This window comes from Marmota monax, unplaced genomic scaffold, assembly GCF_021218885.2.
Source record: "Marmota monax isolate L192 unplaced genomic scaffold, Marmota_monax_Labrador192_F-V1.1 WCK01_AAM20220418_F8-fsc00008, whole genome shotgun sequence".
NCBI lineage: Eukaryota > Metazoa > Chordata > Mammalia > Rodentia > Sciuridae > Marmota > Marmota monax.
In genome coordinates this window covers 6739462-6757539 of record NW_026694432.1, presented here as the reverse complement: position 1 = coordinate 6757539, position 18078 = coordinate 6739462, and the positions used below count along the sequence as shown (strand labels likewise).

Sequence of the window (18078 nt, the reverse complement as noted above, 5' to 3'; positions counted from 1 at the left end):
TCCGGCTCCAGCTCCGGCTCCGGCTCCGGCTCGGGCTCCGGCTCCAGCTCAGGCGGCGGTGGCGGGAGTAGAACCAGGTGGCGGCGGCGGCGGCAGCAGCAGAGGAGCGGGAGCGGCGGCCTCAGCGGCTTGGGGGGGACATGCGGACCGACGGCCCCTGGATAGGCGGTGAGTGACCCCCGGGGCCCCCCTCCCGTCCCCTCCGCGCCCATTCCTTGCCCACTAACCCACCCTCCCTCCACGTCCACCCAACGGAGCTGGAGGCGGTCCCGGGGGGTTGGGGGGCGCCGCTGAGGCCGGGCCGCGCCCCCACCTGCCGCGCCCGCAGTCTCGGCTAAACCCCCCCAAGCCTGGCGGCTCCTCCCCGCGTTTACCCCGCGGCAGACGCGCCCCCCACCGCGGCTACTGGCGAGCTCTCCGCCCTCCCCCTCCCTCCCGCCGCACCTGAGCCGCAGCCCGCGCCCCCCCGGTGCAAAGTTTCCCTTTTGCGTTTGGCTCCCCCTCCTTGGTCCCGCCTGGTCCCCCACCCTCCAGCGCGGACGCGCTCCGGGGGCGGCCCTCAGCCTCCCACCAGCCCCAGCTCCGGGCGGGTCCAGGCCGCGCCCCCGCCCCCGCCGCACCGGCGCCCCCTCCCAGTCGGCGGGGGATCCGCAGCCGACGCGTCCGAGTCTCGCTTGCCGCCCCGGCGCACGTGCGGTCCCGGGATGCGCCGGGCGCGAGTTTGGAGCGCCCACCCCGCCTTGGTCGCGAGCGCGGGCTGGGGAGGGGCCGCAGCTGGTGGTACCCACCCCCACCCCATGCACCGCCCTGGAGGCCCTGAGCGACCTGTCCCGTGAGGACGTGTCCACTCGGACCTGCTCCGAAAGTTCACTCAGTCGCCGCCCCGCGTCCTGTCCCGTCCCGGTGTGCCTGGTCCCCAGTCGCTGTGTCCACCGTCCTTGTCTCAGTTACTGTGTCACTGCCACTCGGTCTCACCTCCTGCAGTCCCAGGGTCTCCAGCCATCTCCCTTCTCCCTTCCTGGGTCTCTCCCTTTGCGGGTGTCTGTTCTCTTTCCCGGTTCTCTCTGCCTGGGTCTCTGTTCTCCCTCGCTGTGTCTCCCTCTTCTTTCCCCTGGATCTGCCTTTCACTCTGGGTCTCCCTGTTCTCTCTGCCCGGGTCTTCCTGTTCTTTTTCTGTTCTCTCTGCCATGGTCTCCCCTGTTCTCTCTGCCGGGATCCCTGTGTTCTCTCTCTCTGGGCCTCTTTCTGCCAGGGTCTGTCCGTACCCCCCCCCCTCACCCCGCCTCCCTCCCTGGGTCTCTGCCTGTTGTCTCTCACTGGTCTCTTGGTGTCTCTGTACCCCTCTGCTAGACCCCCTCCCCCACTTCTCTGGAATGCTGCCCCTCTGGTTCTTCCACCCCTGGGAGGGGGAGGGGCAAGCCCTTCTCCCCATTTCAATCCCCTCAGCGCTGGGCCCCTGAGTTGGAGCTGGTGGGGGCTGGGACCAGTACCTGCCTGAGCTGTGAAATGTGAAGGAGGCTGCCAGTGCTAGGGGATTCTCTGGGTTCCCTCTTGGGGACAACAGGACAGGATGGTGGAGGCTGGATTGCTGAATGATGGTGACAAAAGCTCCACTTTGGCTTCTGAAGGGAAAAGGGTAGGATCCTTGAGTGACCTGGTGCTGGATCTGGCATGAGAATACAGGCAAGTGCAGTGAGGTGGGAGGCCTGGAAAAGAATGTGGGTGGTGGTTCTAGTTTGAGGGATCTGGACAGGGATCCTTTGGGAGGCATTAGGAATCTGATGGGATACAGAGGAGAGCTCTGATAGAATTCTAAGGAAATTTCACGTTTGGCTTTTTATTAACTTTTGCTTTAGAGAGTGTGAAAATCCTTGTTTTTAACTGAATATATGAATGAGTGTAGGGTTCCAAAAAGGAGCAGGTATAACTCTCTTATAAGCCCCTACATTCTCTGCCTGGGCTTAGACCACACACCCCAGGTGATTCTCCATCCAACCTTCTGCTTCCACTCTTAGCCCTGCCCCCACCCTCATGCACACTCCACATTCACTTGCCTTCTTGCCCTCACTCTTGCAGGCTTGGGCCCTCATGCCAGCCAGTGCTCAGAATTCTGCTGTGCTTGCACACTCAGTCCACCTGTACATGTGTACACAGTGTTGTAAAAAATTGTGCTTTTTGGTACATGCACTTTTTGCACATTTTTGCTTGTTCATTTTCCACCTCATATGAAATGTCTTTATAGTTTTATATCCTTTTCCAATTTATCTTCCTTTTTCCTTCCTTTAAAAAGGAAATCGTTTTAATGTAATTCCTTATTCCTTTCCTTCCTTTGTAGCTTCTGGCCCCCCTCCTTCTCTCTAGCCTTGTGTACACTGATGGCTGGTGCTTCCAAAGGGAGGAGGAGGGTGGATATGGGTGCTGGTGAAGCAGACTACAGCAAGGGTAAACTAGTTAAAAGTCTTTTCTTGGAATTTGCATTGATGTGCAGCAAAATGCTGACCCTGGTGATTTGTGAGCCTTCCAGTCTTATTCCCAACAGTCCTAACTGTGGGAGTCCAGTTTTGCGAGTACCCAAGGGGAGGTGGGACCCAGACCTCTTGCACTAGAGGTTGTGACACATACGACATCCCTTCCACCTTCCAGCTTGAGACCTGTTTTTCAGTTTAAAACCCCTCTAAAATGGGACAGCTTATCCAGCCCAAGCTGGTCCCCATCCATGGCTGCTGCAGGAAGCCAAGGGAACTGTGTGTCATTGTGTCATCAGCAGTGGCAATCACTTTCTGGGAATGCAAAAGCATTTCAGTTACCTGTTATTGATTGCAGACCATGTGCCAGGCATTGGACTAGGAAATTTCAGCAAAGTTGTCTTGCTTCCTGTGGTACTAACAGCTGTGTAGGAAAGACAGCCTGCCCCTGAGCCTCTGAGGTTGAGGCATCTGCTCACCTACAGCAACCGCAATTCTGAGCAGAGGTTAGAAGGTTGGCGGAATTCAGCATGAGGTGGGGAAGAGGTCAGAGTGAGTTGTGACCCAGAGGAGACAAGGAAGAGGCAATCTGAATTGGGTTTAAAGGGATGAATAGGAGTTTGCCAGTTGAAGAAGGGAGAAGGGGCACCTCTAGGTAGGAGGAAAAAAAAACTATGAATTAAGACCAAGAGATGTCACTTGTGGGTTATTCAGAGATACATCTGACCACAGAGAGTCTTGAATGCCCTGTGAGCTACTTGCGACTTCATTCTGAAAATAGAGGGAAGACACCAAAGGTTTAAAGCTTAGGTGGATGGTGTAGAACATGCTGTGTCAGATTAATTTTTCTGAAAGATGTTGCTGTGACTACAGAAAGTGGATGGGAGACAGGATGCCCAGTGAGAAAGATGTTGTAGTAAGGTCAATGAGAGGACAGTGGCCTGGATAGGGTGGTAGCATGGGGCTTCATTTGTCAGAAAAGAATGATTTATGGGTGTGGGGGTGAAAGAAAGGAGGGAGTCCAGGTTCCAGGGAGTAGCTGGGTGGGGCTTTTCTGAAGGCTCTGGAACTTCTGAACCTCCGAGCTAGGGACCTGAGGAGGAAAGGCTGATTCCAGGGATGGATGACGAGCTCAGGGTTGGAATGTTGCCTTGGGTACTTGGGGTTCAGTGGAGGTGGGGAGACTCAAACGGGGATTGAGTATGAGAGTACAGTTTGGGAGAATAATCTGGGCCAGTGAAGGAGAACCAAGAGTGACATGAGAGTACGAGGAGGCATGCTCAGCAAGCAAAGACAGCCACAAACAGTGGCTTAGCACTCTGACTTGGGTTTTGAACTACTGGAGTTTGATGTGACCTTGAGCAAGTTGCTTAACGTCTTTGACCCAGTTTCCTCATTTGTCAAATGGGTATAATAAGATTCCATGCCTCATAGGGTTGATGGAAAGATTAAAGTTAATATGCATCAAGTGCTTAAAACAAGGCCTGGCATCTAGTGAGTAGAGGTGCTCAGTGGTAGCAGTTGTTATTGTGACCATCCTCAACTGGAGTGATACAGACCCCCTTCCCATCAGCATCAGCCAGATTTGCCATGAAAAACATGCACTGCAAAGGTTAGGGCACCTGCGCACCTAACAACTTCCCTTCTGAACCGGGATCAGCAAGGGGGTTGCCCATGTCTCTTGTCCTCATTGCCATTGATGTGTTTCTCAAGTGTGTCTGACCTTCAGGTGGGCAGCTGTGAGAAGGCTAAAGGTGCAGCCCTGCAGAAAAGATCTCACGTTGGGGGTGGGTGGGTGGCAGGGAATTCTGAGAAGAGGCAGCCTCTGGAAGTTTAGTTCCCCATTTCCTCCCACCCTTCCTGGGCATCTCCTGATGTTCTTTCTTCCTCACTTTGCCTCCAAGATCCAGATGCGCCAGATCTCTGTATTCTCAACCTCTGAGTCTGAGAACTCTGCTTTTAGCTTTTTGGCTGTGTTTTAGCTGCTGTTTCTGGGGACTTTCCTGGTGTAGCCCCAGGGGCTGCCTGGGGTCTGCTCCAAGCAACATCTGTGTTCTAGATTTCTGCTCCTGGTCCCCCTGCTGGGCCAGGTCTTATGCCTCACAAATGGCAGACAGCTCTGCTGAGTTGGTGCCCAGGGCCGCCTTACCTGATTTTGGTCATGGCTGCCAGTTAAACCCTAGCTCTGGGTGCCAGCATGTGTGATCCTAACTTGGGTCCTGTAGAAATTAGGCCCCTTTGTAGTAGCTTTCTAGTTGGCCTTCTAGTCCATATAGGCGCTCTTCTGAATGTGCTTGTCCTGGTTTCAGGGTTCTGACCCAGTGTGGGTCTAAAGCTTTTCTGGGAGCTGTTGTTGGTGATTATGAGGTGCAAATTGATTGCCCATTTAGGTTTTTTTCAGAGCTGTTTGATCTTTGGTTGATATGTTTCAAGATACTGGGTTGTCTAGAATCCTTCCCTGGTGCTATTCTGTGTACCTGAGGGGTTTTGCAAGGTCAGGATCCTGTGTACATTTAGTCTGTTCTGAGACTCTCCTCCTGGCCATTTGGGGTGCATGCCTCTTTCCTCCACGTAGGGTCTTTCTCAGTCTCTAAGCCCAAGTCCCAGTGTTCCTGATGTGGCAGAGGGTATGGCAGCAGTGCTGGGTAGCTTAGGAGACTTCCATGTTCTCTGCCTTGGACACTGCCCCTCTGCCCAGATTTCCTGAGAAATGGCAGAGCCAACAAGTTCACATCAGGCACCATGAGGCCTGGCAGGCATCTCCAGACAAACGGGCCTTTGAGTTTGGGACATGGAAGCTGGTTTGTCTGGCTAGACCCGCCTGGCAGCCTATGTGCTGGGAACAGCAGCCACTGGAAATGTGGAGAAACACAATGGGCTGGGGGAGGACAGCATGAGGGCATCCTGGAGTGCAGGGCCTTTGGTCTTTGGAGGCTGGGTTGGTGAGGCCTGTTTTGAGTCAGTCAGGATGGCCTTTGGCCAAAGAAGACTCCCCTGTTTTGCCAGAGGTGGGGACAATTCCCATGTGAGGAGGTCCTTGGGTGGGTGGTGAGGGTTAGTCTGGAGTTGAGGAGGTTGCTCCTGGCCCCCATGACCACTGTGTTTCCTGTGTATTCATTTTGGGAGGAGCCGAGGTGGATGGGAGGGTTGTGTGAGTAGAGGTGTGAGGCTGAGAAGCCTGCTGCAAGGTGCAGCCTGTGTAGAGTGCATACCTAAGGAACCCAATCGCTGAGCTGTGGTGAGGTGGCAATGAGATGATGTGGGCGTGACCCACCCCTACCCATCCTCAGGATGGTGCCCATGCTGGTGAGGGCTCAGTAATGGTTCTAGAAGGAAGAGGCTGGGCTCTGTTGCTGTGTGTGTGCCAGCGGAGGAGGCATCCAGGGGCACACCTTCATTTTAAAAATTATAGAGAAGCAGAAAGTCAAAAATAAATATTGCTCCTGAAGCTTCTTTGAAAACTGGCATGTAGGCTGGGGTGTGTTCCTCCAGGCTGGGCTATTTTCTCTGAACTCATTCATGCAATCATCTACTCATTTAACATGTGTTGACTAAGCACCTACTATGTGCCAGGCTCCCTGCTGCATGCTGGGGATGTGGAGCCAAGCCAGGCAGACATGGCTCATGCTCTTACAGAGCTTAGGATATTGACTCAGTAATTGTATAAGTAAGTAAATAATCATATTTGTGGTCACTGTTCCAAGTCAAGGCCTAGGCATATAGTCTAGGACATCATGGAAGGCTTCCCTGAGGAGGTACCATTGGATTTAAAACCCAAGTGGTAACTGGCCAGAAGAACCATGGGTGGCTCACTTCAGGCAATGGCATGTAGCTGGGCAAGCCTGTGAGACAGGAAAAAATATGGTATATTTGAGGATCAGAAGAGAAAGTTGTTATGGCTAGATGGTAGGAGGTGAGCACTGGTAGGTGAGATTGCAGAAGTCAGCCAGTGACTGTGCAGCCCTAGGATCATGTTGAAGAATTTGGACACAATTCTGTCAAGGCCAGGGACTTATCTGTGTCACTTACAGACATGTAGAAGAATGCCTGGCACATAGTAGATGCTCAGGGAGTATCAAGTGAACGAGAGACAGTGAAGTGAAAAGATGAGCACTTTTTACTACATGGGATGGTCCTACACCAGTGGTTCTGTAACCTGCTCTTCCCCCTGCATAAAAAAGCAAATTTTGAATGTCTGTGTCAATACATGCTTTGCTATGATGAAATTCTTGATGTTTTCTTATCCTTTCTGTCCAGGAAGGTGCGGAGGCCCCTGTGCCCTGCCCTCAGTGCTGATTGTCCAGCAAGAGTGACTGGTGTGAGCAAGCAAAGACCTGGTGAGTGTACCCTAAGATGGGGCCATAAGCAGGGGTACAGAGGGGTCCTGTGGGCCAACTGAGCAGCTTAGAATTTGATGCAAGGCCATGGAAAGATGTTCAGAGAGACATAACGTGATCCATTGTGCATGTGTCTGAGAAATAGTGGAGACCTGGACCAGGAAGGTGGTGATGAGCACCGGGAGAAGGGATTTGTATGTTCTTTAGGTAGACAGGACATGAATGTGGGGCATGAGGGAGGGGAGGTGTCAAGGAGCTTCTGGCTAGAGTAGATGATGGAGGTGGGTGGGGAATGATATATAGCTCATCACCTGCTGTAGGTGTGAAACAGACTTCTGGGTATCGTCCTGGGACTTAACGCTAGTATCTATCTGCTGCTTTGTTCACCGTGTTTCTGTAGAGAAGACTGTCTGTCACCTGGAGGTTGTATCCAAAGGAGCAGGGTACCCAGTGTAAGATCTGGGGCATGTCTCTCCTTATGTCTTTGAGGTCTACTTCTTTCATTCTGTGAGAAACAGAGAGGGGTGGGCTGGAGTTGTAGAGAATGAGGTTGGACAGTTAGTCTGGAGTCAGCATGATGGGCCTTGGATATCAGGCTAAAGACTAGACTTTTTCTTGAGGGTGGCATGGAGGCATTGAAAGTTCTTAAGCAGAGAAGCAATATCCATACATTCATCTATCCATTTGACAACCCATTCATTCATTCATTCATTCATGGAACAATGAGTGCCTGCCAGAAGATAAAGCATAAAACAAAGTACACATGATGGACATGATCAGATTTGCATTTATGTGAGCTAAAAGGTAGCATTGGTTTGTGTGTGGGTTGGGTTGGAAAGGAGTGACCAGAGGCTTAAAGCCCACTGAAGAGGTGGGAGATAATTGGGATAGAGCAGGGCAGATTCAGACTTATTGGCAAGTTGAATATGTAGGTTGAAGAAAAGGAGCATTTGGGAAGGACTCACTGGCCTGGGTGACCAGGTAGATGAAAGTGTTGTCTGTGATATTGGGGGCCTTGGAGGAGGAAGGGGATTGAGGGAGGGTGAGTTCTGATTGACTCTCCTGAACCCAGGGCTTGGTGGGCTAGTTCACCCTCCAACAGTTCTTTGAAGGCAGAGCCTATGCCTCTTGATCATGACCCTGCCCAACAAACAGTTCTAGATGGATGGCTGAACAAAAAGGGCATAGAAGAGATGGGTCTGGCCCAGGTAGGGGAAGAAATGAGCACTTCTTGGGTATACTTGCTTGGTGAGATGGGCATGGTCAAATGGGGAGAGTAGAAATAGGGGTACTGTACCTGCCCATCCTTAAATGATGGGACCTGCCTAGAAAATCCAACCTGACTGAAAGCACAGTGTCACCAGAAGAAGTATCTGAAAGGGGAGCCATCTGTCCTTTAGAGAGGACACTTGCTGGTGGCATATCTGGGAAAAGAGGAGATGGGTGAGCTGGAGGGCTTGAATTTTAGAGGTCTTAGCTCTTTTGGTAGTAAGGAAAGCTGATTTGAGATCCTGGGGCCCAAGAATCAGCTAATACAAGAGTTAAGCCAGGTTAGGGCTGCCTTGGGTCTATAGCTTGGTGGGGGATATTCTTAGGGAACTGGGTTCTGAGGCAGGGGGCAGTCAGGCCCTAGGCTGAATCAGCAAAGGAGTTTGCCATCCATATCAGGATTTCTCAACCCTCAGCATTGTTGACATTTTGAACCAAATAATTCTTAGTTGTGGGGCTAGCCTGCCATTGTAGGATGTCTAGCAGCACACTGGGTATTTTCCTGTTACATGCAAGTAACATACCACATACCCTCACCCTGAGTGTTTTTTTTGTTTTTGTTTTTTTTTCTTTTTTTCTTTGCAGGGGATTGAACCCAAGGGCACTTAACCTCTGAGTCACATCCCCAGCCCTTTTTAAAAAAATATTTCATCTAGAGACAGGGGCTCTGAGTTGTTGAGGGCCTTGCTGAGTTGCTGGGGCTGGCTTTGAACTCATAATCCTCCTGCTTCAATCTCCCTAACTGTTACGATTATAGGCGTGAGCCACGGTGCCCAGCCGTCGTCTTCTTAGTCGTCGTCTTCTTTTTTTTTTGTTTAATATTTTTTTAGTTGTAGATGGACACGATATCTTTATTTTATTTATTTTTATGTGATGCTGAGGATTGAACCCAGTTCCTCACACGTGCAAGGCAAGTACTCTACCAAATGAGCCACAACCCCATCACCCCCCCCCCCCTTAGTCTTGACAATAAAAATATCTCCAGACATTGCCTAATGTCTCGTGGGGCCAGAGTCACTCTGGATTGAGAACCACTGGTCTAGACCTCTTGGTGTATTCACTATGTTTTACAAACCTGGAAGACCGGGGGGATCAGTTGGGGAGAATGTACAATGATGGTTCACTTGAGCTGAGTTCTGGAGGGTGAGTGAGTGGCTAGGGCAGAAGGGTGTCTTTTCCAATAAAGAACAGTAAGCACAGAGGCCTGGAGGCAGCAGAGTTGGTGAGCATTAATCCAGGGGGTCCCAAGACTCTGGCCACCATTGACTATAGGAGTGAAGGCAGTCCTGGCCTCCGCCTGCTGTTCACCTCCTTCCGTGGGGCAGGGGTCGGGTCGTGACTAAGGCAGAGATTTATTCCTGTCATAATCCAGTGGTTGATTTGGTAAGAGTTGGAAACATGTTGGTTTTCCCTTCCCAAGTGTAACAGGCCTGTTTCCGCCTCCGCGGCCGCTGCTGCAGTGCCACGCGGTGAACTGTCCAGGACATGACAAAAGGGCTCGGTTAGCTGCCCGTCACTGGTTAGAAGATGAACGGCTCCCAGCTCTCCCTGCCCAATGAGTTTGCCTCATTGCCCACGTGCTGGCCTCTCCCCTTGGCTGGCCACTGTGTGAGGCCCTGGATACCCCTTCTTTGCCCCAGCTTCCTGGAACCCAGGGTCCTGGCCTGGGAAGGAGGGTGGGAGAAGAGGACGTACGAACAGGTGGTATTTGGAGACTAATTAATATTTGTGAATAATAACACGTGCACAAGGGAAGCAAATCAATCTGTGTTTACATATTCATGAGGGGGCCTCAGGAATGATCCCAGCTGTTCTCCAGCCAGGAACCCCTCCATCCTGGCATCACATGGTCCCTCAGGCCCCCTCAGGGGCTGGCAGGGTGGGGTGTTAGGGTGGACCACATGGAAGTGACATGGCCTCTGTAACACGCATTTTCCGTGACGTTTGTCTGAGTCTGTGGCTTGGCATAGTGTCTCCTTCCTCCTTTTCCCTCAGAGCCGCGATTCCCAGGTTCTTTGGTTTCATAAACCAGTACAGTTTCCAAAAGTACTTAAGGGCCAGACAACCAAATTGGTTAGCAATTTTTTATTTTGCTAAGTAAGGACATTACAAAAAAAAAAAAAAAAAAAAACAAGTGCTATCTGCTATCCCCATCATTTCGTATAAGAAAGGACATTTTAGCACCAAGGACAAAATTTGAGAATAAAGGACAGTTCTTCCTAAGAAAGGGCAGTTGGCAGCTTTACACTGATGTAGCAAAGAAAAAAGATATATTAAAACCATTCTGAATGTAGAAAAATTGCATCCAATTATATTCTATAATATCACAGGGCATGTAATTGTTTTCCTGCCCAAGTATGTCAGTGTGGTAGAACTGATGGTCCACAGTGCAGTTCACAGATGAGCTTGAGTGCCCAAGGGTTTGGGCCTTGTTTTTATCTGAGTCGTTGAAAGCTGTGCTGGTGAAGTAGACACCCTGCTCTGAGCACATGAGGTTCTCGATGACCCAGCAAAGCTACCAGCAGTCCTGCCTACCCACTCTCCCACCTTGTCCCTGCAGGTAACCCTGAGACTGGTGTAGAGGCAGAGCCAAGCCCAAGGCCAGGCCTGGGGGTGTAGGACTGCTCTGCTCTGATGAAGGAGGTCCTAGAGCTGGGAGCAGCCTGAGTTGCTTCACACTGGGTACAGGCTCTCGGTCGGATTCTGGGGGCAGAAGCAGTTTGCTCGTGCTGGGAGCTGCTGATGGGGAGGCCTTAGTTCTGACGACCCTGAGAATGTGTACATGTTTTATGTGACCCTTGGGTCTTGCCATTTCTCTGGGTGTCCATGGACCCTTGGGAGAAGCTCTCTGGGGAGCAAACATCTTTGATTTCAATTTCCCCACCTTTGCCAATTCCACTTTGGGGATTTGAACAAAGTGTTCTGAGCACCCAGTTTAGATACACAGAGGGTCTCTTGAGACCCCAAGTGAGGGCCACTTGTCTTTTCACATTGGGGATGGAGCTACCAGAGGCTCAGGTTCTCTAACACCCATGGCCTGACTCTCACCCAAGATTATACCACATCATTGTCTGTTCTGTGAATAATACTCCATGGTGGCTGCACTGGTGGAGCCTCATGCCCCTCTAATATAGGTGCCAGGGCATGACCCACCACCATGGTGTCTTTAACAGGGAGTCACACCCCTGCAATGCCCTTATCTGGCAGTTACATCTTAACGTGTCTGTACTCTCTGCATGTACCCACATGACGTCTCTACCAGATGGCTACTTCCATGATGTCTGCATCTGGGAATACAGTGCTGTGAGTGCTCCACTAAGGCAGCTCCAGCTAGCTACAGGGGATTAAACTTTTCTGATCATTGTACTAGGGAGTTGCATCCCATGATAACTGATGTGCATTAGTACCTTGTAGTGTGTGTCATGTTCAGCTTCAGCTTCATATTTGTACCAGGGAGATGCCCCAATACTTGTGTTGGAAGTTATGTTATGTTCCTTTGGTGTCTGCTGGGGGGTTCCATGCCTGGAATGCTTGTGCCTGGGAGTTAGCCTCTGACTTTTGCATTGTCACACCCCATGATGACTGTCCTAGACCCCTCTACACCTGCCCTTTGGTGTGATAACCTGTTAAGTTGTAAATCCATGGTATCTGTACCATAGCCAGGGGTTGGCCTGTGCCCCATGTTGACCTGGCTGGGCAGTTTACCACCTGATGTCTTCTGGGAATTTGGATTCTATTTGGCTATACGGTGGCATCACAGTGCTGTGATGACCACACCCAGACAGGACCTTGGTGAGGTGTTACCTCCATCCCAACACAGTTCTGCAGGGCATCATTGTGGTCTCAGCCACCTGGGCTCTGTGATCTCTGAGCAGAACCCCCACTTGGTGTAAATGGGGCTGGACACTCATGATGCCCCCTTCAACTTTATTGCTTTTGCTGCTTAGTTCCTATCTCAGAGTTTTGGGTCAGGACTCATCTCTCCCCTTCCTTTCCCTTTGTGTGTTATCCCCTGCTTTCACAGTCTCACCGGCTTTGTTAAGTACCTGCCTTCTGACCTTTTGACTGTCCCACTTGAGAGAAGGGTTCAAGTTCTAGGAAGAGTTCAAGTTCTTTGAGCCCTGTCCTTCCTGTTCACTTGTCACCTTGCCAGTTTTATTACCATTGTAAGTCACAGGCATGGGTTTGACCATGACCCTCGCACCAGAGTCCATGGGTGCCACTATGAGTTCACAAGATGTGTTCACTGCCACTCACTCCCCCATTATACCCTGTTGGATTTTCAGAGTATTAATGAGGGACTGACCACACACCAGCCCCTGCCCAGGGCGAGGTGTGAGCAGAACCAGGGGCACTGCTGCACATTTCCAGGCAGGGGATGTGGGAGAGAGACCCTTGGGACCTCTCAACCAGGGCTGAGGAATGAAAGCAGGGTGTCTTCCAAGATGGTAAGACCACAAGGAAGCCTTTACATGGGTTCCTACAGAGTGGGGAGGGCACCCAGGCAAGGAGCTGGTGAGCAAAGCCCTGGGGGCACTCAGCATCCCAACACAGTCCCTCAGCCTCCGCACTCTCATCTGCTTTGAGCTTCTGAGGCAAAAGAAGAGGAGGCATGGGGGTTAGATTATAGGGTCTCACACACCCATTCCTGGCCACTAAAGCTGCCCTGTGATTTCTCTTTGGGGTGGGAAGGTGCCATGGGAATTAGGTAGGATGAGGGTGGCCAGGCGGGGCAGCTGCAGCTTGTGAAGAGCAGTCCTGGCGAGCCCTGGCAGGTTGTGGCTTTGGCTACAAGCCTCTGGTACCTGGAGCCATCTGCTGCTAACAAGTCTGTGTTCTGGAGCCTGTGCTCAGCATGTGGGTGTCCGGCCTCTTGCCTCTGCCTCCCTCCCTGCTGGGGAGAGGATAGACAACAGGATATCCCCAGGCCTGTGGGTCTGCCTAGCTCTTCACCACTCCCTCTTGTACTGCCTTGTCTTTGTCCAGTCTGTGTGCCTACCAGTATGTCTTTCTGATCTCATTTCCCTGTCCCCTTATTGGGTTGAGTTGGAAGCTCAAAATCCCTGGTACATCCTCCAGTCTCAGCATCTCCTCTTCCTCCTACTTGGGTTTAGAAAATGCCCTAATAGCCTTCTGCACTCCCTCTACAGCATGACTGGTGGGTTATCCTTGTCAGCACTGGGGTTTCAGGAAGGAGCCTGGGTTATCATTGCCCAGTCTGAGATGGGTCTGTGAACTAGGCTGTGGTGGGCAGTGAGGATGAGTAGGGACCAGGAGGCAGCATGGGTGGACAGTAGGGACATTGATGGATACCAGCTTAGTGGCTCTGCTTTTCTCTTCATATAGGTGGATTCTCCTGGGTTGCAGCTGGCTGTGGAGCTAGAGCCCTGGATGGCCCTTGAGTCAACCCCAGGGAAGACAATGGTGCCCCTTGTACCCGCGCTGATGATGCTTGGTTTGGTGGCAGGTGCCCATGGCGACAGTAAGTCTGACCCCTCAAGGTTCATATCTCCAGGTTGAAAGGTGACATACCTCCTAGCAGGTCTCTGGAATGAGACAGGACCATCTTCTAGGAGAATAGGATGGCCAGATACCTCTCTAGACCCTCTGTCCTAGAGAGAGACCCCTGTTTGGAGAACCTCTAAGATGTACCTGGCCCCTGCTGCTTCCTGGGAGCACCCTGTAGAGTGCCCATGTATCCCTTAGGCACCATGGGGTGGGGCGTGTCTAAGCGTGATTCTGTTTTATGGGGCCAGGGTGAGACATGTCCTGGATTCATGTGGTCTTTGTGTGATGTGCCCAGGCATGCGCTGTGTCCACCACAGCAGATATGTGTAGAAGGTGCAGCGTGAGCCATGTCTGGGATCAGTGTAGAAGGTGGGGACAGCCAGGGAGTGTGAATGGATGTGTGAATGGGATGCCAAGTGTTTCTTCAGGTCCCAGGGAGGACTTAGAAGCCAGAGCCACCCAAAGCTTTTCCCCTGGGCTAGGCCCTCAGGATCCAAATGTGGAAGTGCTGAGCTCCTCCTCCCCTTTGTACTAGGGACCTTCCAGGCAAAGGGCATCTCTCTCTCTGCAAGCCCCTCAGCTCTGGAAACTGGGGGAGGATTGTGCTACTTGGCCAGCAGGAAGCTGAGCTCCACCATCCTTCTGTGTGTGTGTATGTGTGTCGGGGGTTGGGGGGGGGGGAATCTGTCCCCTATTACCCAGGTCCAGCTCTGAACTTTGGTCCCTTTCTTGCTGCTGCCCTTCCCCCTGCCTGGCACTACAGACTGGCCGCAGCCCGCCCCGTCACCATGGTTACCACTGCTTGGTTACTGGTGGGAGGCGGAGCACAGGGCAAGCTTATCCAATCTGCAGGCTGGGGGGAGGGGCGAGGTCGGAGCCAAGGTCCCTGGGGAAAGAGGCCGCTCCCAGCCTGTCCTGAGCCCAGAGACAGTCCAGGGCTAAATCATGGGTCAGCGGGCCATAGGGTTCTCCCACCAGCTCCAAGTCTTTGGTCACAGATCTTGCCCCTTGTCTCACCAGGGCTCTTTCTCCTAATGGCTCATTAATTATTCAGTAACTGATCCTGGAGGGGGGTGACACTGGAGCACCCTGCCCTTTGTCCTCAGAGGCTGGGCCCTAGGTGGAAGCTAGAAGGGAAAGGGGAAGGGGCAGGCATTCTTCCTGAGAGGTGAGGGTAAGGGGTAACAGGAGCTCTGAGTTGCTGGCCAGGAAAGGGCTGGGCAAGGAAGAGAAGGGTTAAGGTCTAGACCAGAAGAAGTCAAGTGGGAAATCAGCTGGCGGTGGAGGATCTACAGGCTTGGCTGGGACGGGTGGGAAAGAGCTCGAGCCTGCAGGGGCAGGTTGGGGTAGAAGACCTCATCAGGTATGACTCCACTGTTGGCAGGGAAGTGAAGGCTTGTCCAGGTGTGGTCAGCAGCCCTTGGACGTTGATGGACTGTGCTTGTTCTCCAACCCCACCCCAGACTCTCACCATCAGAGAGGGCAGGGGGCAAGGGGTAGATACTCAGGTGGACTTTAAGAAACAAATGGGTCTTGAGAACAACTGCCTTCCCACTCCTGCCTCAGACTCAACACGCTCCAGCCTGCACCCCTCACTCCTACTCCCCACCTGCTTCCCATGTTCACTCTCCTGTGAATGGCATTACCACCCACCCGGTCACCAAGTCGGAAACCTGGGCCTCCTCCCAGCTTCCCTCCTCTCTCATATCCCACATGAAATCCATCACCAAGTTCTTTCTACCTTCTGAATATCTTTGGAATGCATCCACTTCTTTCTCTCCACCGCCTTCATCCAAGCCACCCTCGGCTCTTGCTTGGGCTTCAGCAGGCAACAGCCTCCTGATGATTTTTCTACCTCTGGTCTCTTTCCTAGTAATCCATTCTCCATTCCAAAGTCAGTTATGTTGTAAAAGGAGACATGCATCAATCATTCCTCAGTTTAAACTCCTTCGTTCCCCTCCCCAATTGTCTAGGGTCTTAAACTTTTTTAAATAGGCCTCTACCAGCCTCATCCATATCCCTACCATGCTGACTTCTTTCTGTTCCTTACATGGTCTCTGTGTCCAGGCCTGCTTCCTTCCTTCTGCTTCCTGTGCTTGGATCACTTTCTCCCTGACCTTTATCTGACCAGTTACAACTCAGCCTGGAGCCATCACTTCTTTCAGGAACCTGGGTGGAGTGCTGCTTCTCTGTACTCTCCTCTTAGCGTGCAGTAATGGCGATCTGCTTTAGATCTGTCTATCCCACCAGACTGTGAGTCCTGGGAGTTCAGGCCATTGTCCAGCTCTGGTCCTTGCATGTAGAGAGTGGATACGAGAAGGACTAGAGCAGTTCTGAACCCCCAATAGGAATTGGTAGAGGGGCGAATGGAACAGTTTTTCGCAGACTTCCAGGAATCTCTTTTCTGGTTCCTTAGCGACCAGAACCCAGAGACCAGGGTATTGAATGTAGGAATCAGCTGAGGAAACTGAAATCCTGCTTTGCCAAGTGGGGGCGGGGGGGGGGGGGGGGGTTCAGGTGACAAGATCTGAGTTCTCTTCCTAGGCAGAGTGCCTTGGGGCAGAAGCCTGGGCTGGGGACTGTGGTAACCCAGCTCAGGAGTCAGGGTCTGGCCTACTGGCCTGCCTTAAACTGCACACACTCTTGGATCTCTCCCCTCACAGTGGCCAGGCTTGGGCTGAGGTTGAAAGATTTCAACTAGGGGCAAGTAGCCAGACACAGACAGGGCTGCTGCAGAAGGTAGAGCGGGTGCCCCAGAGAATTGACGACCAGAGCAGTGAAGCACAGAGCGGACAAATGTGTTTCTATAGGCCTCTTAACGAGACAAATGAATGGGGGCCCTGGCCTCGGAGAGGAGAGGAGGGAAGTGGGGTGGAGAAGCAGCTGCCAAGAGTTAGCCTCGAAGCCCGGCATCGATGCTGAGTCAGCTCCAATGGGGACATGGGCATGGGAGGCAGGATCCCCGCTCAGGGCAGCTTCCCCAGCCCAGGACTTGGTGGCTTCTAGGGAGAGGAAGCCTTTGGGGCCAGAAGTAGCCCTGACAGAGCAGAAGCCCTTATGTGTGTGCCAGGGGCCAGGATGGGAAGAATCCACAGTCTTGCCCTTGGACAAGACCCACAGTGTCGGGGCACAGGCTTGTGAGCAAACCGTTTTACCACAGGCGCGGGTGGGAGCAGTGCTGTTACAGATGACGACTTAAGCATCTTGGGAGAGGTGATGGGAGGCTTCCTGGAAAGGGGTTAGTGGGCATTTGCTCAGAGCAGGTATTGCATAATGAAGTGAAAAGAGGGGTATGTGGAACAGGTGAGCCCCTGGGCTTCTCTGAGGAGCTCATGGCAGCCAGAGTGAGAACTGCAGACAGCAAGGGACCGAGGCAGGGTCCCAGGATCAGGTGTGAATAGGGCCCTAGAATCACTGGAGCTCAGAACAGGATGCCTCATGGCTGGAGGGGCGCGTGATATGCGGGATTTGCAGATACAGGTGGGCAAGCAGCTAAGGGTGTGTCTGTTTTGTGATTTCCCCTCCCCCAGAGCCTGCAAAGCTGGAAATGGCAGGGTGCTACACACAGTTCTGCAGTGCCTTCCCCTTTGTGCTTATGGGTGGCCTGTCTAGACTCTGCCCTCTGCAACTTCCAGCAAGATGCTTTCTCTCTCTGGGCCTGTTTTCCTATTGCACAATAGGGATAATCACTCCTACCTGGAAGGGTTAACTGAGGTCACTTAGCATCTAGTAAGTGCTCCCCCTGTTGAAGGCCATGACCTGGGGCTCAAGGAGTGGCTCCTAGAACCAGGAGTGGGCTTTCCCCAGAGGGCATCAGGAGCAGTCACAGGAGCTCATTATGAGTCCTCAGCCCATTAGGTGGTTCAGGGCCTTGGAAATCACCTCTCCAGGAACTTTCCCTGCCCTTGCTGTCCTTCGCTGCTGCTCTGTGTCTGCCCTCTCCTTCCGTGTGCTATGTATTTGTGCTCCCCAGGGAAGGCACAAAATAGCAGTCAGTCTCCCAGTGGAGGAGCCTTGGAGGTGGCCCAGTTTGGCTATCCCTGGAGCTGGACTCCTGCGGCTTCCCTGGGGGCTGTGCCTTCCCCATCCTGGGCCAGTTTCTTTCTTAGGTCACTTTCTTCCACCTTGTACCTAAGAATGTCCCAGGGCATATCTCTGAGAGCTGCTACTCAAAGAGCTGTGCTGCTCATGACCCTGTGTGGTAGAGGGGAACCACACTCTGATTGGGTGTCAGACTGGTTGGCAGTGGGTAACTGGCAGAAAGTCTCTCCTGGTGTGTTCATACAACACCCTGTTGACCCAGTCTCAAAACTTTCAGACCATCACTGAACACCGGGGCAGAGCCTGGTTTTATCTGCCTGCCTGGGGAGCTGACCAGTTACTGCAGTGAGATCCATGGTAGGATGGGAAATCTCACTTTGGGACTCCCAGAGCCTCTGGGAGGGAGAATAGGATGGGACTCCACTAAGGGGCAAGGCACACCAAAGGCAAGGAGGTGC

General features: G+C 52.4%; 1 protein-coding gene across 7 annotated transcripts in view; it reads left to right on the top strand.

The window, feature by feature from the left end:
• Positions 1–18078, top strand: part of Ptprf (protein tyrosine phosphatase receptor type F) — an 83262-nt gene continuing 65184 nt past the window's right edge. For 5 of the 7 annotated variants that reach the window (XM_058570818.1, XM_058570817.1, XM_058570816.1 and 2 more), the window contains exons 1-3: positions 1–168; positions 6723–6802; positions 13418–13553. In XM_058570818.1, coding sequence (XP_058426801.1) covers positions 13463–13553 — 91 coding nt within the window. In that variant the 5' untranslated portion in view covers positions 1–168; positions 6723–6802; positions 13418–13462. The remainder of the gene's footprint in view (positions 169–6722; positions 6803–13417; positions 13554–18078) is intronic. The other 2 variants (XM_058570819.1, XM_046468561.2) reach the window with 1 other exon arrangement.